At 38.0% G+C, this 23,759-nt stretch overlaps 1 protein-coding gene across 13 annotated transcripts in view; it reads right to left on the reverse strand.

Annotated features, from left to right (window-relative positions):
- SLIT2 (slit guidance ligand 2) overlaps positions 1-23,759 on the reverse strand; it is a 424,049-nt gene that overhangs the window by 55,570 nt on the left and 344,720 nt on the right. For all 13 annotated transcript variants that reach the window (XM_073342407.1, XM_073342403.1, XM_073342401.1 and 10 more), the window contains 7 exons: positions 21,118-21,186; positions 18,288-18,359; positions 18,003-18,074; positions 11,906-11,977; positions 9,209-9,372; positions 1,081-1,205; positions 850-947 (listed from right to left, as the gene is read on the reverse strand). In XM_073342407.1, the coding sequence (XP_073198508.1) occupies positions 850-947; positions 1,081-1,205; positions 9,209-9,372; positions 11,906-11,977; positions 18,003-18,074; positions 18,288-18,359; positions 21,118-21,186 (672 nt within the window). The remainder of the gene's footprint in view (positions 1-849; positions 948-1,080; positions 1,206-9,208; positions 9,373-11,905; positions 11,978-18,002; positions 18,075-18,287; positions 18,360-21,117; positions 21,187-23,759) is intronic.

The raw sequence follows: 23,759 nt of genomic DNA on the forward strand, positions 1-23,759 counted from the left end.
AACTGTGATTATGTTGTTAATTGGACTTTTGAAAACGCACACAATATTAAAAAAGAAGAAAGATAGGTCAAATTATGAGGTTTCAAACTGTGACTGTGTCCCTTTAGATTCTTATTAAAACATGACTATGGCATGATATTAAAATGTATAGAGTTAATTTTTAATTGGAAAGAGTCTAATCTTGAAACAGAATTTGGATATATAAATAAGGATAATTTCTTAATGAATTGCAGAATAAAGAGTGTTTCTTTTTAAAGTGGCATTTCTAACAAGCTTGAGGAGTAGATTAGCATTCTAATGTGAAATTATTAGTCATTTAATAAAGAACTATATTTCATAATTCATGAAGTACATCTGGAGTAATTGTACTGTGTGATTAAATAACAAGATTAAAAATGCTCACAGCATGTTTATCTACTGGCATAGTGGTTTGGAATGAATCATTAATTTTCTGTTTCACTGGGATTTACAATTTATCATTTATATGCTGTCTGTTGAAGTAATATACACAACAACAGCTGAATTGTGAGACTTTTTCAGCAGGGATCTAGCTAGCTATTAATTAACATAATGGAGTCAATACTATGTTGTCTTGCCCTGATATGCCTTGACTAATCATATTTTTTTTAAACAGTTTTAAAGCACTTTAAGCTTTCTAAGGACAGAATTTTTTCCTAATACTCCAGAAGCCCTGAAAGACTACTGCTGTGGTTTATCAACAAACATCTCCTCTCCTCATTACTCTCTAGGAGCCAAAGATTAACAGCCAAAATATTTTAGTTTTCCTTAACAAGCAGTTCAATCTCAGTAGACTTTTCTTTTGTTTTTATTGATTTAAAAAACCCCTACCAAAATCCATCTTTTTCTCCTTCTTTTAAATGGCAAGTTCCACCATGCTGGCAAGGATTACTGATGCAGGCATGAATTGGAATATCACAGTCCTGGCCCTGCAGACAGAACGACAAGATAAAATAAAACAAAAAAGACTGGTGGAAGAGAGCCAAAAGAGACTTTTCATGAGTGGGGCAAATGATGAAGCTTACATTTTCTTCAACTCTCTTCTCACCACCCAGTACATACCTTGAAACCATATGGGCAGGTACATCTGTAGAAGTCAACAGGATCACTATTACAAGTGCCATCATTTTTACATGGATTTGATAAGCAGGGACTACATTTGGCAAGTATATTAACATCCACAGGCCCTTAAACGAAATACAAATTTGATAGTCAGAAACTAACATCTCTCATCATTTATTTATTTTTGACAATACACTTGTGTTAATTTGCTTATTTTCTACTTATCCTGGTATTTCTGCATATTCCATATGCAGGACTAGCCTTAACACTTTTTTTTTTAAATCAAGACTGAAAATATTTGGCCTTCATCCTTCATTTACCAACAGTAAGAGAAAAAAAATCCACTGAACTATTTCCTCCTCCTCTCTCCTCAAGTCTAAAAATAAATAAATCATCTGTATCTACCATCCTCGCACCCTACTGTGTTCTGAAGGAAATGAACAACACAGTCACCATTCATTTGGCTCTGAAAACCAGAATGTCACAGTTTTCAGGCTTGTCCTTAGTGGTGTCACAGAAAACAGTGTTTTGTGCTGTTTTTCATTTTGTTTTAAACCATATCAACTGTCCACCTGGAGGATCTATGGGCTAGCTCAGCAAGTGAAATTATCACCGGTTGCATGAGCACAGAGGTATCATGGGACTACAGTGCAGAGGTCGGTCATAGAATGATGTTACCACCTTAACCTCCATGAAGCCTCCAAGTGAACATCCCTCTATTCTAACCCTCCTCTACAGAAAGCCATGTCCTTGTGCAACTTGAGATTATGGATACTCATGCATGTGGTGAGCCTACAAGCAATGTGACTGCACTGTCACCACATGCATACACCTACTGACTCAGATTGGGGCTGGTGTCCATGCTTCTGTTCACCTTCCCTGCAATACAGGTGAGCACTGTTTGTTAGTTTGTGTATTCAAGTACTCACCCTAATTGATTGTGGCAACAGAATTGAGCAACTAATACTTATGAAGTGTGAGGTTTCGGAATGTAAATCAGCTGAGAACTTTGTTGTGTACTCCCTATAATATTAAAATACTTCACAGTTGCCCTTTTTGAATTTTTGGAGCGTCTGCAAAAATGTACCTTTTCTTGTAACTTTTTTTGTGTGGAAAAAATTTCATCTAAATCGGGCAGAAATTATTTAACCAATTAACTGGGAGCCCGAAAATTTCAGAACACATTTTCCCCATGGTTCATTTTCTAATTATGAGTTGGGTAGACTGGATTTTTGTTACATGATTGAAGTCACATGCTATTTCTTCATGATGTCCAATTAGCAGAGCCTAACCCATGGTTTGTCTTTGTAGGCCCATGTGGGAGATGGGACCAAAAGAGAACAGAATGGCAACTGAGTCTGTCATTTATTAAGAATGCCTGATAAGTGTAGCCAACCATTGGCCCACTCTCCTCACTATCCAAGTTAAAAACAGTAGGTAAAGAAGAGTCTGTCACAGAGTCTACGTGAGATGAGGAGGACTGCATGGGGATGGAGAGCCATAGGGGGCCCTCCATGTTTTGATGTTAATCTAAACTAAACATCAAAACTTTTGAGGTTCCTATGTTATTAAGTTTACATGTGGCTGTTCAAACCTAAGGCTGGTTTACTGCATTATTTTATGTGTTTTCCTATGGCGAGGTTGGATTACTGTGTGCTCTTGAACTGTAAATAGTTATTATGAAGCAGAGGTTTATAACGAGGAGTATTGTTTAATAAGCAGTTTTATAAATGGGCAAGCTGGTTCAGTGCTTGTATGTTTAGTTTTGCAATTGCAAAGTCGAGGCTTGCATTTATCTTATTTCCTTTGTAATCCTACACAAAGGGTAAAAAAAAATTAAAGCTGAAAATAAGAATATTGTGTTATTCTGAAAGTCACAAATAAGCAAAGGAAAGCTGAAAATTGTAAAATACCCTACATCTCAATAGGGTAGGAAGCCAAAAACACCTTGTCTTTTCCTATCTCTTTAGTCAGCTGAGGGACAGGTATATTCAGCTGCTTTGTTATAGGTAAAAAGTAATCTTTTCTTGCTTGGGTGTAGCAGCCTGAAAAAGAAACTTTTTTTTTTTTTTAAATTCTCTGAAACATCGATGGTGCCTTGCAATAAAGAAGGCCAGTTGACATGTGACTGCTCCTTCCCAATATTATTTTACACAACTTTCATTTGCTAATCTTCAACCTGTTGCTATTTGCAATAAACATCCTGCATAAGTAACTTTCATTGAGTAATGCCATGGCTACACACTGAAACTATCAGGAAGAGACACTGGCTGGGGTCCAGGCCAGGAGAGTTATTTAACTCTGCCTTTTGGTGCTGACCCTTCTGGCATGTGATATGGAAGCCTTCTATCCTTGGTGTAATGCAGGATTGGTTACCCAGATGCAGAGCTGAACACACATCTTTGTGGGTGCTCTTGGGCTATGTCAACATTAAAGGAAAATTTGGTGGGCAGAAAATCACCTAAAATGGAAAGAGACTTTTCATGTGAAAAAAAAAAATCTAATATCAACAACAGCTTTGCCAGCGAATCAAAGACACTTCACAGATGACTTTGGGCATTAGGCTGGATAATTTTATCATTTAAAATAGTACACTGGAATAAAACATTTTATTTTGGGAGTTAAATAGGGAGATTTTGTTATATTGAAGAAAACAATTATGGAAAGGAGCTGAAAAGCTATGCCATCATAAAGATATTGTAGAGTGTTCTAGCATAGAAGAAGCTGACAAAAGTTTACTTTCAAAACGGCTGGCATTGGTGTGCTTCTGTGTCAGAGCTTGTATGACAATGTAAAGAAATAAAAATGCACTAAGCTACAGTAAGGAGGTGGTGTTTATTACTGGTGACACAAACTGTATATGGATCACTGACCATTCTTGTGTCATCAACTTATTTCAAACAAGAAGTGTAAAACTAATTAAAGTTCCTGTTAAAGAGACAAACAACAGAGCTATGCAAGTTGAAACAAATGTCATAAAATTATCTTAAAAGTCCTGCCTGAATGAATGTCATAAGACTCAATGGTTAAATCAAGCAAATATGGAGAAAGTGGGATGTACTGAAAAAAAGCAATTGGTAACTTATGACACTGTGCTGTAACCCTTAATCTTTACTTCCTCATCTCTGCTGTATATCCACATATCGGACACACTCTCCTTTCCTGCTTATGTAACAAAATCTTACTGTCAAAAATTTTGGTTATCTTAAAATTTAAAAAAATAGTATCTATAATTTTGATTCTCCTCTGAAGTTCTTTGATCTAAAAATCTAAATGGAAATCCTGTGGGAAGAGGCTGTTTTGGGAGGTTTCTGGTAATCTGTAGTGTTGGATCAGAAATATCAAAACAGCAACAAAGGCCAGTAGTGTCACAGTGTAGGAAAAAGAAGAAATACCATTTTTTAATTATCTCAAGAAGTGTTTTGAGCTTTTGGTGAAATTTCTGTCAGCTCGTTTTATGTAAGTCAGTTTACCCTACCATAATTAGACAGAATCCAACATTCTAATTTTCCTTGTATAATGTGAATTCAGCTCAAAGGATAGAAACGCCATGTGAGTAAAAAAAGTAAATAAAATCTCATTTACAAAAGGCCTAGTACAAATCAAAGCCAGTTGTCACCTTTAACGCCAAATCTAGAGAGCCTGCTCCTATTCCTGCTTATTCAATAGGAGCAGAAACAGATGCTACACTTTTTTTTCTTTTTTTTATATCTTCCTGTTCTCCTCCTTTATGCTGTTCTCAGTTTCCTCTCTTTACTGCTCTTTTCATTTTGGGTACATTTTCAAAAGTGCTTAACTGATTTAGGAGCCTAAGGACCTGTCTACACAGCAGGGCAATGCACTCTATGGGAGTCTGATTTCTAAAATACACTTTACTGTGCGTTAACTGTTCCATACAGACCATGCTGGTTTGAAACAGTATTATGTTAAAGCACACTGGAGAAACTTTGGTGAACACAAGCAGGATTTACACAGACCAATTAATTCACAACATATTAGTGTGCTTTATAAATCACAACCCCATAGAATGCATTACTCCACCATATGGACAAGCCCTAACTTACAATTTCAAAAGTGACTTGGACACGTAGAAGCCTAAGTCCCAATGAGACAGTAATTAAAGTTGTGCCTGATTTTGCGTTATAAATACTTATTTCTAACTGAAAAATTTGAGTCACCTTTTTAAAGCTATCGGGTTACAAAAAAGGAAAAGTTTCAGATACTTTTAATTGAACTCTTGCTCAAAAAACAATGTTTTAAAAAATATTTTGTGCCCACATTAAACCTTAATGTAAACATAAGCTAACACTTTAGAGTCTCTCTGTGTGTAGAGATAAATGGAAATAAAACAAAGGTTAGTTAAGATAAATAATGTGAATGTCTTAGACAAGACCTACAGAGAAAGAAAGGATAGCTCTTTCTACACTCTGTTGCTTAGCTGACATGGTTTAAATAGTTTTCAGATGTTTGTTTACTTTGTAAACCCGTAACAGCAGTAAAGGGGTAGCTCTAGGACCCGATTCTTATTTGCACTATGCCCTTTCACACCCCTCTGCAAATGTAAAGGGGGCTTCATGTAAAGAAGAATCAGGCCCATAGGCTACTGCTCAGTATTGTACATTATATAAAAGTCCACAGCATGGGTATATATTTTACTTACCAAATAAATCTGTTAAATACCAAGGGGTTTTGTATAATGTAGAAAATGAGCATGTAAGATACATACAGTCTATATGACACTTTTTAAAGGAAAAATAATATAAACAAAACCAAAATTAGCTCACAGAGAAATGTGTTGGAAGAGGATACCAAGGTTATTTATATAGTGATATTGTACAACATATAACAAAGAATCACCCATAAACTCATCCAAGAAAAGAGCGGGGGAAAACAAACAGTAAACATGCATGTTTTAGGAAAGGAGTCTGCTTGAGATACATGTAGGGAAGGTCAGAAGGTCTAGTCTTAACCAGATAACCCATTCAAGGGCTATTTACAACCTTACCTGGTGTGAGAAAACCACAAGGCCCTGGAATCTCTAGAAGCAGGGCATGGATTGTGAAAAGCCAAAAGTAAAAGATTGAGAGTCCGTTAGAGGTATGTATAAAAATAAAAACTAGAAAAAAATCCTAGGGAAAAAATAGACTAAGGAAAAATGTAATCAGGAGAGGTCCCTATAACTTCAAAAATAATTCACCAGCTTCCAAAGATTCATTTATGTGAATGTTTACCACTCAGAAGGGATTTTCACTGGAAGAGTTGTTTTCCATTGGATAGTAACGAGCTGTTACATAAGCCAACCTCAACAATACATTTTGCTTTCAATAGCAACCCAAATACTGATAAGAAGGAATTATCTGCAATTCTTCTTCTCTGAATACATACATTATAACAAATTACCATTCTTGGGTCTGTGCACCTACATGTGACCAAAGCAGAAACCCCGAACTTCCAAGTTCCAAATTCTTGGTTCCAGCAGGGACACCTTGTACAGCACACATGTTCCTCCCAATGTCCCTGCTGCCAGATGCATTCTATGCAGAAGGATAAATTACTTATGTATGAATGGAAAAAAACCCACACCCTGAATAATAAAGACAAAATGTGTTACAGGGCCTTCAACTCACTGCGGAGGGTGGTGATGACTGGTGATCTGTTATCATGTGTATCTTCACAGAATGGCTGTTGCAGGCAAGTAATTCTTTCTTCTCTAAAGACACCCATCATAACAGATCCCCACTCCTGAGAGATAAAGCAGCTACAGAAAATTTTCTATGAAGGGGTGAAGAAAGAAAAAGCTGCAATAGGGAACAGAAGAAACACAAGCAAGATGCGCATACCTTGAACAGTAACACTAAAAGATGAGGAGTACTTGTGGCACCTTAGAGACTAACCAATTTATTTGAGCATGAGCTTTCGTGAGCTACAGCTCACTTCATCGGATGCAAAAAAAAAGATGAATAGATCTAGATATATAGAGTGAGTGTGTGAGAGAAGACACTGCATACATTTTAAAGTATTTCTATTTTAAGCAAAGATTATTAAAAAAACCTGACAAAATTAACTGTAAAAGGAGGGGGGAGAAAAAGATCCGCCCCCATACCCTATCCCTCTACACAAAGCCTGGAAAGAGTGTTTGTGGTACTAGTAGTACATCACATCTCATATCCTCTCTAGTTATAAAGCATGTCAGAAATAATGCTTAGCAAATGTGTATAGAGAAATCCAAGAGGATGGTTTCCAAATCTCCTAGTCAGACCTAGATGATTTGTTTGTGGCAGCAGATTTGTCTCATAAGGAACCAGCCTTGACATGACTTGAGAGCAACAGTCATGTCAGACTAGAACAATAGTTATCTTAGGGACAGCAAAGCCTAATGAATTAGTGTAAAACTCAACACAAACAGGTTAGATTTCTAATGGCTTTAATGTACTAAAAGCCTACTTGACCTTCCGACACCCAACTGTGGAGAAGAGCCTCACTGAGGTGAGCATGCTGGAAAATGGAAAAAGAAAATCATCCTGATGATCAACTAAGGTAGAATTCTATAACTATTTTAGGAAAGGATGTAGGATGCATCTTAGGCACCACCATGTCTTTGAAGAATTTGCTAAAAGGTGAATCAGTCAATAGAGCTTGGAGCTCACTCAGTCTGTAAGCTTAAATCACTACCACAAGAAAATAGCCTTGCACGGAAAAACTGACTTCACATTTATTAAGCATCTCAGGAGGAGTTATCAATTTAGGCAGGATCACTTTAATAATCCCATATTTCTTATTCTTTTTATTGGGTGATCCAAAGTATTTAACTTTAAGAATCTAGAGACAAGGGGGAGCAGCAAAAGTGCTCTACACATTTAAAAGGTTTAAGAAAAGAAAAGAAAAGAAAAGAAAAGAAAAGAAAAGAAAAGAAAAGAAAAGAAAAGAAAAGAAAAGAAGTGGGGAAAGAAAGCCCAATATGTAAAATAACACAAGTCCTGTTTCACATAAGGGCCAAGAATTAGGATAGCCTAACACCTTAGAGACCACAAACTTAGTCAGATTCATAAAAAAGACTGAACTGTTATCTGGATAACAACAACATCCAGAGTGATAACAGTTAACGTGAACAAAAAGAGTATAGGGGAGGAGATAAAACCTTAAAACAATCTCTTTACTCTAAACTATTAGGGAATAGGATAAGACCATCATGGAGGGAAACTACCCCACATTTCTGTGCTGTGAGGTTTCTTGCACCTCCCTCTGAAGCATCTGGTGCTGGCCACTGCTGGAGACAGGATACTGGGTCTAATCCAGTCTGGCAGTTTGTGCTGCATCATAGGAACTGCAAGGCTCACAAACCGAATAATCATGGAAATGTTTACAAGTTTTGCTGGAAATATTGAGAATGAAGCACCAGAGAGTAGTGAAACTATATTCTTTGATGAATAAGGTAAGAGTTATAACAGTGTTTGCAACAGGTAACCATGCAGTGGGCCCTATAGAAAGCGCATTTATCTTGAATTCAGCTGGATGTAACTGTTAACATTTTAATTTTTGTAATAAAGAAATTTGAGCACATTTTATTGTTTAAAATATTTTAAAAGAGTTTCTGAATTACTCAATTTATGAAGTGTCATCTTTAACAGTCAAGGTTTTCCTAGCAGAGAGCACAAATGTTCTTACAACTCGCTTAGGCAGGAGCACACTGTTTTGTGGCTCATGGAGAGGATATATACAGTGTGTCACTTTATAACAGTAGTGTATCCAGGGTTCCCACTGTGCTGCTATGAAATGAAGCTATGCCACTGATTTAAAGAAATAAGTCTGCCATGTGTCCAGCATTTCAACTGTGAACCAGAGAAGCTTCTTCTACAACTTTTGTCAGAAAGGAACTGGAAATTGGAACACTTACAAGAATTTATGCTGCATAGGTTGAGATGCTCTTTGTTGGAACCAATGGCTATAGAACTTTGAGTATGAGGAGTATCCACCTTGGTCCTGCCCATGACAAAGGACCCAACAGTAAAGGCGTTATAATGAATATCTTTAGAAAGTATCATTTAACAATTTCACATTTCACAATTCAACTATTCCACTGTAAAATTTCAAAATTGACTGCCACATCAGAAGAAACATAAAACAGTACCTTGGCAAGTAAATTTTTTAGATGGAGTTGTGAGAAGTAGTTTATCTGCCATTTCTCCAGGACCAGCACAACGTGCAATACCAGGTTCTTTGTATTCTGACTTTACCCAATCGGACAACCATTGCATGTTACAATCACAGTACAGAGGATTTGCTCCAATAGCACTGGGGGAAAAAAACATAACAGTCTTATGTGCTTGCTTTGTATAACAAAAACAAATCTATAATCAGCAGAAAACTCCTAAAAGCTAAATGCGCTACATGGATTACCTGGATCTTGGCTTTGAAACTAGGACTCAGCAACAAACTTTGCCAGAATGCTAGCCATTGTTCTCAGTTACATTAATATGGATTTTGGAGAACTGATGCTAATGAGCTCAGTATCACCCTTTGTACTTAAATGGTCAATGTATTTGAGTTTAACAAAGAGCGTCTGAAGCTGTGGAAGAAATTTTGTAATGGGAAGTTAAGTTAGCCAGAGGATGAAGTAAAACCCTTGCACTCCAGTGGCTCTTCAACTGGGGCTTAAGGCCACCCTGCAAAAAATGGGGGAAACCATTAAAAGAAATATACTTCCCTCTTCCAGTTCATGGCTGCATGCCCTGCATAAATCATTTGCTTTTACCTTTCTCCCCACAAAACTGCAATTTATTATTTTCTCTTTGGAGCTCTGCCAATGAATATAAACCCATGGTTACTGATCTCATCAGAGATCTCCTCTTCATGATTATGTAAGGAGATTCCCCGAGCAAGCTCAGTGCTTATGGCATTGATAGCAGTCAGTAGAGGCAGGCCTAAAAGACCTGCTCCTGGGGAAGGACAGAACTCTGCCACTAACAATCTGAAATAATGCAACATGTTTAGCAAGTTCCATTGAATCATTATCCCCTCAGTGGGCCCTATAGAAAGCGCATTTATCTTGAATTCAACTGGATGTAAATGTTAACATTTTAATTTTTGTAATAAAGAAATTTGAGCACATTTTATTGTTTAAAATATTTTAAAAGAGTTTCTGAATTACTCAATTTATGAAGTGTCATCTTTAACAGTCAAGGTTTTCCTAGCAGAGAGCACAAATGTTCTTACAACTCGCTTAGGCAGGAGCACACTGTTTTGTGGCTAATGGAGAGGATATATACAGTGTGTCACTTTATAACAGTAGTGTATCCAGGGTTCCCACTGTGCTGCTATGAAATGAAGCTATGCCACTGATTTAAAGAAATGAGTCCGCCACACGTCCAGCATTTCAATAGGCAGTCCTGGAAATGCCTTCGGTATTCCACTGCCCTTGAGACTGTTCCACATCCTGATCTCACACCACTAGGCCTTCTGAGAAAGTAAGAGGATCCCAGGAAAAATGATCAGAGCATGGCTCAAATACCATGAACAGAATGAAGATTGCAGAAATGCTTCTCATTCTGCCTGACCAAGCAGGAAGGACTTCTGTGATTTACCCTGCTGAACCCACTCACTTAGTCAGGCATGGGGAGCAGTAAAAAAAAAAAAAAAAAAAAATAGATCCAGTTCTATAGATGCTTTTATTCTCCTTACTCCCATGTTACACATACAAGAGGTACCCCCCCTCCCTGCTATTGTTCCAGAGAAAAAGAGGAAATGGTTCTCCACCTATGAGAGAGGGAAAATGCTCTCTGCCTTCTCAAGAGAAAGGTGATGCTTCCAGCTTCAGATTGAGGGAGAGAAATATCCCTTGTTAGAAAAAGAACAAGAGGAAGAATATGATAGAACTTTCTCCTACCTAGAACCCAGGGGAAAAACAGCTGGAGTGCATAAAGCAGTCACCTCTCCAAAAAAGCAGAGGTATGCTCTGTCTGCAGACACAGTGACATGATGCTATGTCACCACGAGATGGCATAAAAATGCCACCAGGTAGAGCTGAGATGAGGGGAATTACTCTACTTAAAAATCAAAATATAGGCAAGTCTAACATGATTGGCAATACAACAGGCAAACAACCTTTTTATGGGGGTGGGGGTAAGGAGAGGGCCAAACTTATTTGATCATACATGTTTTTAAAATGCTTCCAAAGAGCATGACCAAAGATACTTATAGCTGCCATCTTGGAATCATGGAAGGGGAAGAGAAAAACTCGGATGGTTAAAGTACAAGAGAAAGCAGCCACTTTGTCATTTTACTTTACATGTACACAAGAAATTCCTTTCACTCTTCTTTCATAACCTCCATCTCCTACTCCCTTTCCAGTTCCCTGTGCCAGTTTCATCTGTCTTCATGCACATGTGTCATCCTGATAGCAGCATTTGAATGAATTGTAAATAAGGATGAAACCAAAATTAATCAGTACCCTTTCAAATTTCTGTGACATTCCCAGAGGCTGAATACGTCTGAGCACAAAGCTGGACCATTACTTGCTTACAGCAAAACAAAAACAGATGACTCCACATATAAAGACACTTAAAAACTGCATCTGCTCAGCAATGTCAAACTCAGGTATGTCTGTACACTTGTATGCAGGAATATACTCCCTCCTCTCTTGCAAGGATCAGATTCAGTATTTTCCTCTAAACTCCAACGGTTCCAATTCACCTTCGCTCTTTGTAGCACACAGAAAACTGAGCAAAATAGCCAGATGTTACTCTAGAAAAAAGTCTTTCCATGAAATGCTGATCCAGGCAGGAGGTCCACATACATGTAAGTAAAAAATATATGACTGAATACTCACAGATGTGATAATGCTGAAAGATCATTAAAAGCTCCTTCAGGAACAACAGAAATATCATTGCCATGTAAAGACCTAAGGAAAAGAAAATAACCAAAATAGGTATTTTTTTTTGAGGAAGCACAAGTGAACTTGCCTTTTGTTATTTTTCAACAACTATAGATGCATGGACCTCAGCAGTTTAACTCTGCAGGCTTGTGATTTTACAAACTTGATTCAGTTTCACATTTAATTTCAGTTCCTGTGCATTTGCAGCCTTCCCACCTGCCTGCCTCTCAGGTTTTTGTTCTGAATTAGGACTAAAAATTTAAACGGTTTTATTTTTTAATTAAAAAAATAAAACTTGCTCAAGATGCAGATCAACTATTAATACTGCAGTACTTAGTAGGTTCAGAGCAGGGAAAAGAAGAGAAAGTAATTCTTTGTTAACTTTTCAGAAGCTCAACTAGAATTTCACTGATTGTGTTTGTGCTCTTCATTTGCTTTTTGCAACACACATGCCACAAAGGTTCATGAAAACCAATTGTGAATCTGTAACTGATATTAATATAATCATAAAATGAAATTCTGTATTGATGAAAAACACAGGGGTGGTTCAGTCATATCTGGGGCAGATCTACCCAAAAGGGTTCTCCCTTCCTATCTATGTAAACTTTCATTCATGCATATAGCTACACATACCTAGGCTTATGATTAAAATCGTATGAGGTGTTTTTATAGTTGTGTAGGCTAAAGCATGGTGCGTTAATATGGCAACTGAGTACACTGGCCCTGAGTACTGAAATGCAGGGTAAGGGGTGGACCTCCAATAACTGGCTCGTTTGACCTAACAGAGGTCAAAAGGAAGGAGCTGAGTCCAGATTTGGAAACTGCTGGTGTTCATATGGTGTAAAGGCACACCTCTGAAGCTACTATCTTGTTCTCTAGAAACTCAGCTTTCGTTAAGAAACAAAAACAAAGAAATCCCCAGTAAAACTCTGTTGTGATTGTGAAAAAATCCTCAAATGTGAATAATGTGATACAGAGATAAGAACAATAGCTGAAAGGTGTGAATTGCCCCATTCAGATCAGGTAGTGATAACTCAGAACCTAGTGATATTAATGATGACATTTAAATTACTTCATTCCTCATGTAAGGAAGAAGAAGGAGGACCACAGAACTGCACACTTTACTGTGAACAGCCTCTCATTTTAGTGCTAGAAGTGGGTTGCATTTGGCCTCCCCCCCACCCCCGTTAAGGAGGAGCCAAACTTCAGGAACCTAGCAGATCCCTTTGGAATACCAAAGTCCCACATAGGAGAAGACAAACTCAAGGAGCCTAGTGGAGCTTAGAGAGCTTCTCAAATAATTTGAGCATGCATTCAATTTGCTGAGAGCAATGCCTCATTTTGGTGACTCACATGGGTAGGTCTCATTTTGTGTGCAGCGCTTGGAAGAATTTCATCATCTTCTCCTCTACACCCCCAATCTAATGCCTGGGTTGAGTTGCCTTCTTTGTGAATTAGTCACCATCTTTCCTAGGAAGCAGGTGTTGGCACTTGCAGGTAAGCCTAAAGCACTCTTACATGGCATAATGTCTTTCTACAGGCTGCTCTCGGTTGTGGTAGACTACGAAATAATATGATACAGGCTCTGTTAGGGCCTTCGACTAGAGTGAGTGAGAGACTGAGTGAATCTGGAATTAGAGCATGCTCCAGGTTAGAGCATCAAAAGGGGTAAAACTGGTGATAGCTTGGCTGGCTAACGCCTACCTCCTTTCACCACTGTCAGCACAGGTTGCCTTAACAAGTTATCCTGTTTATAGATTTAATAAAGTAGCTAGTATGTGAATAAACATCCAGTTATATCTCTCCATCCTCACTGTCCCTTCCCATTCACAGTATGTCCTTTACTGTTCACACAGGCAAGACAAAAGATGTTAGCCCAGCTGGGTTGGAGCAGTGATGGCCAGGGTTGCTATGAGGGTGGGTGCGCAGAGGGATTCTTTCAGGAGGAAAGGAAGTTAGGGACAAAATAGCTAAACAGGGGAGAGAGAAACAGATGGACTGGTTTGAAGTAGGGCCGTCAAGCGATTAAAAAAATTAATCGCAATTACTTGTGATTAATTGTACAATTAATCGTGCTGTTACACAATAACAGAATACCATTTATTTAAATATTTTTGGACGTTTTCTACATTTTCAAATATATTGATTCCAATTACAACACAGAATACAAACTGCACAGTGCTCTTTATCATGAAAGTTGAACTTACAAATGTAGAATTATGTACAAAAAAAACTGCATTCAAAAATAAAACAATGTAAAACTTTAGAGCCTACAAGTCCACTCAGTCCTACTTCTTGTTCAGCCAATCACTCAGACAAACAAGTTTGTTTACATTTGCAGGAGATAATGCTGCCTGCTTCTTGTTTACAATGTCTTCTGAAAGTGAGAACAGGCATTCGCATGGCACTGTTGTAGCCAGCATTACAAGATATTTACATGCCAGATACACTAAGGATTCATATGTCACTTCAACCACCATTCCAGAGGACATGAGTCTATGCTGACGACGGCTTCTGTTTGATAACGATACAAAGCAGTGCGGACTGATGCACGTTCAGTTTCCTCATCTGAGATCGATTTTCTTTTTTGGTGGTTCGGGTTCTGTACTTTCTGCATCGGAGTGTTTTAAGACTTCTGAAAGCATGCTCCACACCTCATCCCTCTCAGATTTTGGAAAGCACTTCAGATTCTTAAACCTTGGGTACAGTGCTGTAGCTATCTTTAGAAATCTCACATTGGTACCTTCTTTGCGTTTTGTCAAAACTGCAGTGAAAATATTCTTAAAATGAACAATATGTGCTGAGTCATCATCTGAGACTGCCATAACACGAAATATATAGGAGAATGCAGGTAAAACGAAGCAGAAGACATATAATTCTCCCCCAAGGAGTTCAGTCACAAATTTAATTAATGTATTATTTTTTTAATGAGCATCAGCAGCACGGAAGCATGTCCTCTGGAATGGTGGCCAAAGCATGAAGGTGTTGGATCATATTAAAGAAGTTCTGTATTAAAATCACAAATGAGTTTGGTTCCCCATAGTTTAAATTCCAGGGTATTACTAATTAAGAGGTCTCTTGGTTTTTGGTATTGTTTCTCTCCCTCTATGTGTGAAACTTGCAAGCTGCTAATTGTGTTAGTACATTCTAAGACAGAGTCTGTTCTCAAAGCAATTCACAGAGAGAGAGACTCAAAGCAATACTCTAACAACAAAAACAACACCCAGAGACTCCCCGCCCTTTTGTTGTATTAACAATTGTGATTAAAATAGAGATAGAGGATGTATGTGGATGGATGCTTGGTGTGGATAACTGAATGATCAGGGAGGTACCAGCCTAAGAATCCAGTGTCCATCGGCTGAAGAAGGCGTCAAGTGGAAATAACCAGAGGACCCCCAGAGGGCAGACTGGAATCCACCCAACAGCCTCAAGAATGGGAGAACCAAAGAACAAGATAACATCTAGCAGCATGGAGCCGTCAGGAATGTGCTATCTGCTGATTGATTCAGCAACAGCATGATGAAGCAATTCTCATAGACTGGCATAGGAAGAAATTCCTATAAAAATAGACTCTAAAAAGTGAGAACTTTGGGGTCTGATTCTGCAAACCAACTTCCAGGAGCATCAGATGAGCAACTGACAAGGCCCTGCTCCCTCCTCATGTCCAGGCCACCTGGCCAGTGGCTTGGCATGAGCAACTCTAAGGCTGGTAACTATGATAACAACCTTGCAGAACCTATGTGTGTGTGTTTGTATGAATGAATGTGTGAATAAATATGAGATTGAATGGAATGTTATAGCTATAACTAACTGCTTACTATGATTCTTTCGGTATTCACAATAAATGTGGTATTTTGCCTTTTTCCCTTTAATAAGATCCTGCTGGTTTTTATTTTATTGGTATAACAAAGGGGTATATAAATGTTTAGCATATCTGGCATGTAAATACCTTGTAACACTGGTTCCAAAAGTGCCATGTGAATGCCTGTTCTTATTTTCAAGTGACATTGTAAATAAGAAGCAGGCAGCATTATCTCCAGTAAATGTAAACAAACTGGTTGGTCGTAGCGATTGTCTGAACAAGAAGTAGGTCTGAGTAGACTTGTGGGCTCTAAAGGTTTACATGGTTTTGTTTTTGAGTTATGTAACAAAAAATATCTACTTTCATGATAAAGAGACTGCACTACAGTACTTGTATTAGCAGAATTGAAAAACACTATTTCTTTCATTCATCATTTCTGCAGTGCAAATATTTGTAATAAAAATAATAATATAAAGTGAGCACTGTACATTTGGTATTGTGTGTTGTAATTAAAATCAATATATTTGAAAATGTAGAAAAACATCCAAAATATTTAATAAATTTCTATTGTTATTCTATTGTTTAACAGTGCAATTAAAACTGCAATTAATTGTGATTAATTTTTTTAATTGCAATTCATTTTTTTTTGAGTTAATCATTTTTTTTTGAGTTTACTGTGATTAATCGACAGCCCTAGTTTGGAACATAAGCTAGAGAGGAGGGTGGAAGGAGAAATCTCCTGGGAGAAGAGCAGCGACACTTTGTTTAGGGGAGAATAGGGGCACGGATACATTAGTTGAAGGAGGGGCAATAATGGGAGGGACAGGGAGGCTGAGGCACAGGGAATATAAATAAGGCCAGGATAACTGCGAGGTAAGAGTGGAAACAACAAATAGCAGGCAGCATGAAACAGGCAGGTAGGGGGGCATAATGGAAGGGGATCTTCCAGGAAAAGGGTCCTGAAGGAAATCCCCAAGGAGGCAGTAGGAGCATCCAAGAGTAAAATCCTAGAAGTACCCCAGGTAAGGGCAGCAGAAGCAAGGAAAATGAACTTGTGGCTTGAAATATTCTCTATCCCAATGCCATTCCCTCATATCTGATAGAGACAGGCAGCTCCAAAAACTAGCAGTGCCTGGTGACATTCATGTCTAAAAGTTAAAGAAGTCCCAGAACTCTAACTACACATCCAAAGGCCCTGGTCATGTTCAGCTAGAAGTCAGGATGTGAACTGGGTATAGAATACCTGTGATGTTTCTGTGCCAGCAGGAAATTATCCATAAGCCAGAGGAATTCATTATCAGATGGTTAAACTGGATTTTTGGCTGCTTTGCACCACTGAAATGGTCAAAAAGATCAGCATCCAGAATCTGGCCATTGTACTTTGAGTCAACAAATAGGCTCAGCTTAGCTTTCTCACATTAGGAATGAGCATGTGCAGGACTCTCTGACCTGCTATGGTGGACCATACCAATATGGGCGCCATTCACAAGTTCTGCTGCTCTCAGAACCAGCCCTAAGAAAAATTCATTCATAATAAGATGTATGCCTCTTTGTCAGAGATCAAAATTTAGTAATTCAGGTGACCAATCATACAGCTCAGATACTGAACAGCAAATACTTGAAAGAATACAGGCAGCTATCCACAGACTGAGATTTGTGTGCACCAAACATTTAAATAACTTCAAGCAACACAGAAATAAGATTAAAATAGCAGTCTGTTTGTTAAAAGAAACTGGGCTAAATCACAGAATATTTTATTCATCATCAGTTGTTCATCAAATTCTGAGTTGGAAAAGCACCCAAAGTTAAGTGAAAGAAAGTAAGCAATTTATTAAGGGAATGCTAAAACACATTCAAAATCTAATGGCTAAAAAAAAAAAAAAGATACTTAGAATAATAACACCATATAGTTTGAGACTCCATTCCTATGTCACATACAAATAACATTTTTAGACATACACAACTGAATCTTACAAGCAAGAACGTGACATAAGAGACAAAGAAACAAGAAGTAGAACAGAAATGTGTACAATGCACAGTCTTTCTATGACCTATCACAGCACTTATTTATACTCACTGTACCACATTTTAATTATATAATAAAAATGCAGCAAATTAATATTTTGTGATTCTTTGTTCTTTATTTTTTCCTCAAGTACTTATTGGGGTTGAAGATTTATTAATTCCCTATGGGTTTCCAAGTCTGTTGTTACACAAAATAAGTTTTTTCAAAATAAAATAACTACTTACAGTAACCTAAGTGATTTCAACCCATCAAATGTCCGTGCAGGGATACACCTCAGACGGTTGTAACTAAGAATTCTGAAAGCATATAAAATAAAACAAGTAAAACAACACACACATACAATGCAGAGCATGATTAAATGTACCTTTTGCATTCATAGCCAGTTAGGAAACAGTTATCTTACAGCCTCCAAATCAAGCAAGTTTTAATATTAATAGGTTGCCTTTTCTTTTCAAGACAATAAACACTGTAATGTTTTTATACATTCACTGTTATACATTTAAACTTACAAGGTGAGCAGCTGAGTCATGTTGCTGAAGCTCTGGTTAGAAAGAGTGCTGATTCTGTTGTTACTTAAATCTCTATAAAAAATAAATTCAGAAATTCAGTCCATAAAATGACTGCACAAATTCTGAAACACCATACTCTAGAACTGAAATAGAACATTATTTTTATTAGTAGGGGTAGTATTGTTATTAATATTGATATTTTAAAGAATGCCTTTTTATTGTGACATGCCACGTACAAGCCAAGCAAGAGCTTACATTGATAAATGAAAAGTGTTCTCATTTCAAAGGATAAAAGGCAAAGCAATTCAGTGTCCTGCATTCTTATACAATGCCAGCGTCCATCATGCTCCTTTACTAAGACTATATCTTACAGTGTTAAATGAAACTAGCAGGTGAACTGGGAATAGGGATGTAGGTAGATAATTTTAAGTGGGAATCTTTCTAGCTACCTCCCTAATGGAATATGAATAAGTATTACCTGACACCCTTGATCTGGAGGTTTCAAAGCATAGGTACAACTATTTTAAAGAAGGTTTTTTTCCCCCCAAAACTTGTTCCTGGGTTCCAATGCTCCTATAACATGTGAAATCTTGGGTCTACATGGGTGAAAGTTTTGAAGTCCTTGTGGCCGCTCCATATTCTAATGAATGAAGTCTTTTTTCTTAATTTAAATTTAAGGCAGCTGGCGTTTGGAGAAAGAATCTTTGAAGGGCACTGTGCTTGTTGGGGAAACTTTGGAAATGAATCATGCTGACAACGACAAACCTATAATGTTTCCATCAACATGTCAGCCAAGTGCAGTTGAGCACAATCTATTTGTACCAGAAAGAGAAAAGAGAAGGAGGATGGTCCAGGAGTAGGGTATTGGCCTAGACACAGAAGACCCAGATTCAATTCCCTACTGTGTGACCTGGGACTTGTCTACATGGTGGATTAATGCATTTATGGAGGTGTGATTTCTAAGGCACACTAACATGTTGCACATTAATTGGTCAGTGTTGACCCTGCTGCTGCATATTAGAGGTTAACATAGTAGTGTTTCAAACAGCACCACACTAAAGCGCACCAGCAGGATCTACCCTGTCAACTGTGTAGACATGCCTTCAGTCTCTTTGTGCCTCGATTTCCCCATATTTCAAATGGGGCTAAATAATTCTTCCCTACTTCACAGCAGTGTTGTGAGGATAAATAAAATAAAGACTGTGAGCAACTCCAATAATTCAGTAATGGGTCCCATATATGTTCATTATTCCATTTGTGTATTGTTTAATGCTGTACAGGAACTCTGTAACTCAGGAAGCAATGGAAACTTAAGCTGTAAGTCATGACGCTACTGGGATGATGATTGACCTGGGCACATTTATGGTCAATTGACAGTTATCCATTTCCTGCCTATGGAGGTCTAACACGGGTCTATGAAACAAGAATACCTGAATCATCTGGATCCTTTTTAATGTATACACAAGGAAAGATAGGAATTTACAGATAATCTTTCAATACCAAGAGAGAATGTCCAAAAATGTAATACATGGCTTTCTACTTTTGCAAACATCTACCCAGAATTTCAGAATATTAATGTACTAATACTACTTATCATTTACTGAACAATTTTGCTGTTTATACTTTGCATTTGTACCCTATCAACATTATTTATTGAAATGCCAGCCTGAATGACTAGTTACAGTAAATCTGATATTGTAATTTGCATTTGTTTTATGAGCATTTAACATTACATACACAATACAGGGTTGATCATCACTACTCCAAACAATCAAACCTTCAGACACCCTCTTTGTGGGCCAATATGATAAAGGAGTGCTTATCACTACAGCAAACAGTAACCTACATGCACGCTCTTTACAGGCCTGTATACTGCAAGGTAGGTCTCATACACCTCTTGCAGCACAAATCCACAAACACTCCATGCAGGCCTAGATTGCATACATTTGAGAATAGTGCAATTGCTGATACTATTTGGAAATTTTGTGAAAATGAGATGCATCTATTTTCTAAATTTGAAGACCGGACCATTTAGTCTAGAATAAGGCATACAAAAGGAGCTGGGGCATTTTCAGAATGTTACACTGATTTAGTTTGCTTTATGCAAGAAAACTGGTAGCCATTTTGTTGCCCTAATTTTTAATTTGTGGTTGCTCCTATGCTACAAGGTACTTCAAAACATGATGAGGTTTATCCCCAGTTGATTCACTGAATTCAATGGAACTTATGACAATTTACATCAGCTGAGGATCTGCCCATACGTCTCACAGGGAAAGTAGTATTATCTCTGTTTTACAAAGTATTATCTCTGTTTTATATCAACTAAGACATAAAGAGCTTAGCGGTTTGTTCAAAAATCGCACAGTGAGTCAGCAGTACAGCTAGGAATAAAAATGAAGTGTCCTGACTAAATTCCCTTCTCCAACCACTAGACCATCAATTGTGGCAGGTTACCAAATTGCAGAGATGTAGCATTATGTGTTTCAAACCAACTACAAAATCTTTTCTCTGTAATTGAAATAATTTCATGCCTTTATTGAGGCTAATACTGTATGTCTATGTGACAATGTACTGAAGCTGTCATACTCTAATGCACATTTTGTGAGATTCTGCATTTCTTTTCAGGTTTACTATAGTTCCTGCCTATTTACTCTGCAATAAAATGTGTTGTGATCACTGGACTAAAAATATCCCATTTATAAAATGTGCCTTAGGGCGAAATTTGTTAAAAAGTTGGTTACATTTTATGTTTTTCTTGTAACTGTTTCATTAAATGGAAGAGCAGCTTTTTGATCAATCCCACACAAAAAGATGCTCTAAAGTTACTTACATAAGTGTTAAATGTTTGTAGTTAGAAAGTTCTTTGGGAACAAGGGTAAACTGGTTTCCATCCAAATAACTACAACAGAAAAATAAAATAATGAAGTATTATTCATCTAATTAAAAGATCAATACCTTCAGCAAGACAATAGTTAGGAGTAAAGCAATAAATAAGGTTGAGATAGGTGCTTTAAAAGTACATGTGAATACATAAAGTTTCGATTTACTACTGCAGTTGCTTATAGTTTTACCTTCTTCAACATTAGGATGACATGATGGCTGGGGAATAGATGGGATCAACTGCCTAAGAGCCAGATGTATCTTGTGAAGTAAAGACCACATCAGGCTTATACAAGTCATTTTAATGTGGTTCATTGGATTTTATTGGTTTCAGAGTTGCAGCTGTGTTAGTCTGTATTTGCAAAAAGAAAAGGAGTACTTGTGGCACCTTAGAGACTAACAAATTTATCTGAGCATAAGCTTTCGTGAGCTACAGCTCACTTCATCGGATGCATTCAGTCAAGTTAAATGCATCCAATGAAATGAGCTGTAGCTCACGAAAACTTATGCTCAAATAAATTTGTTAGTTTCTCAAGTGCCACAAGTACTCCTTTTCTTATTGGATTTTATGCTACTGTAAATAGAAACAGAACTTGACAGCTACAAGCAACATTATTATCCCAATCTGGTCCTTCATAGTGGGTATAGCTACACATCAATAGTACAAACCCAATGTTGGACAAAAATGGTGAATGAGTTTGCTGAGGTAGCTGCTTCTGGCCCCAGCTCTAATAGTAAACCTATTATGTCATACCCGCAATCATAGGAATACAATGACTAGCTGGAGTACCAAACTTGTTAGGCACATATGTGATGGATCCCAAATCCTCTGAGCAGTTGTGAACACCACAGCTGGTGAAGGAGAATCAAAGACCACAAGGGGAAAACACCCTCCAAAAAGCAGGAATTGGAACAGAGGAGTGCTGCGGACAGCCTCAGTTGACTTAGGTCAGAAGTCAAGAGTCCTGATGGGACATGCATCGGTGATTCAGATAGCTTGCCAAATGGGTTGGTTGGTGGCTGGGCCCAGGTTCACACAGCTCTGATACAAAACCTGTGGATACAAAACCTCATTCCTCATACCGACAAGTTATATTCCCTTTGACAGCTATTGTGATTCAGCATCTCATGTGTTACACGGAGATGAACATAGATATGGATATGAGTCTAGATGGATACTTATCTACATTTAGCTAAATAAACTTAACTATTTTAATTTTTCTTTCAAACAATAATTGAGGATCTCCCATATTTTTAGTTGCTTATAATGGAGGGTTATGCAATTATACTTTGTTTATTGCTTTACAGAGCATTAGAGATGATAACATGTTGGAATTTTCATTTTGTTTGTTTGGGACTGTGGAGAACATTAGGGAATGTGTTAGGTTTATATTAAGTAAGAGGCACATAGGAGGCAAAATATGTTGGTGGACGTGAAATAGTGGTTTGAAACCTAAGGACTCTGAGGGCTCATTGGGTTGCTGAGAACCATCCCAGAATGTTGGTTCGAATGTCAGTACTGGGAGAAGGACCACTGGAGGAGGGAGAGTGGAGACTTGCTAGCTGGAGCTAATTTTGGTCTAGCTGGCTGAAGTTGCCAAGAAAGGTCTCTCCAGATTCCAGAGACTGGTCCAGCAGGGATGTAGAGGTCTGGGCTACTGAGAGGGTTGTAGTGAGACCAGACTGGAAGAATATCAGACTCCCTGGCTTATGAACAGGAAGCCAGAAGATCTTCCTGTGCTTGACAAGGACAATAGGCAGCACTTCCAGAGTTCATTCACAGGTTTTAATTGTAAATAATAAATTACAAGTTTCTTAATTCAGTCTGGAGTGTAGCTGTGGTGAATGAAGATTTCTGCACTGATCTTCGAAGAACATGTACTGTACTTACCAGGGGAAGGGATCCCTGTTCCTGGTGAGGAGAGCTCAAGATAAAATTTCTAAGAGAGAAACTTGGTGGCAGCAGGTAACTGATACTAGGCTGTAGGAAACCCAGCACTGTGACACTGACTTTCCTTAATTTCTCCTCTTACTAGCAAGCTATGTGTGATGGAGGTCATCAGAGGCTGGGCATGGGTGGTACTTTGAGAGACCAATGACAGCTGGTGGTGATCCACAATCCTTTCTTTATGGAGAGTGTTTCAGTTAATCCAGACAGGATCTAGCTGAGGGGGCACAGCAGATTTTTTTTTTTTTTGCAGCCTCTGTCCAGGTATATGGTGTCTAGTCCATTTGTATTGCCTTCTTCCGCATCCATAGCCCTGTTGTTATTATATTTTGCCAACTTTGATATGTACTTCTGAACATTTTTACACATATACATCAATGATACTGCATATATGGCAGGAAATGAATTTTTAACACTTTATTAAGAGGTTACAAACAAAGTGTGACAGACCGAGACCAGTGGGGTACAGGAGTCTGTTCCTATTGGGATCCAGGAAGTGGGCGGGCAGAGCTCGTCCACTATGAAAGGAGTCCCCCCCCAGCCTAAGGGGGAGATCCACAGGGCCTGGAGAGCCAATCAATTACGGGGGACAACTAATGAAAAACAGGGACGGGAGTGCGGTCAAAGGGTCAAACAAAGGGAAC

The sequence above is a fragment of the Lepidochelys kempii genome, chromosome 4 (genome assembly GCF_965140265.1).
Source record: "Lepidochelys kempii isolate rLepKem1 chromosome 4, rLepKem1.hap2, whole genome shotgun sequence".
Classification (NCBI taxonomy): Eukaryota; Metazoa; Chordata; order Testudines; family Cheloniidae; genus Lepidochelys; species Lepidochelys kempii.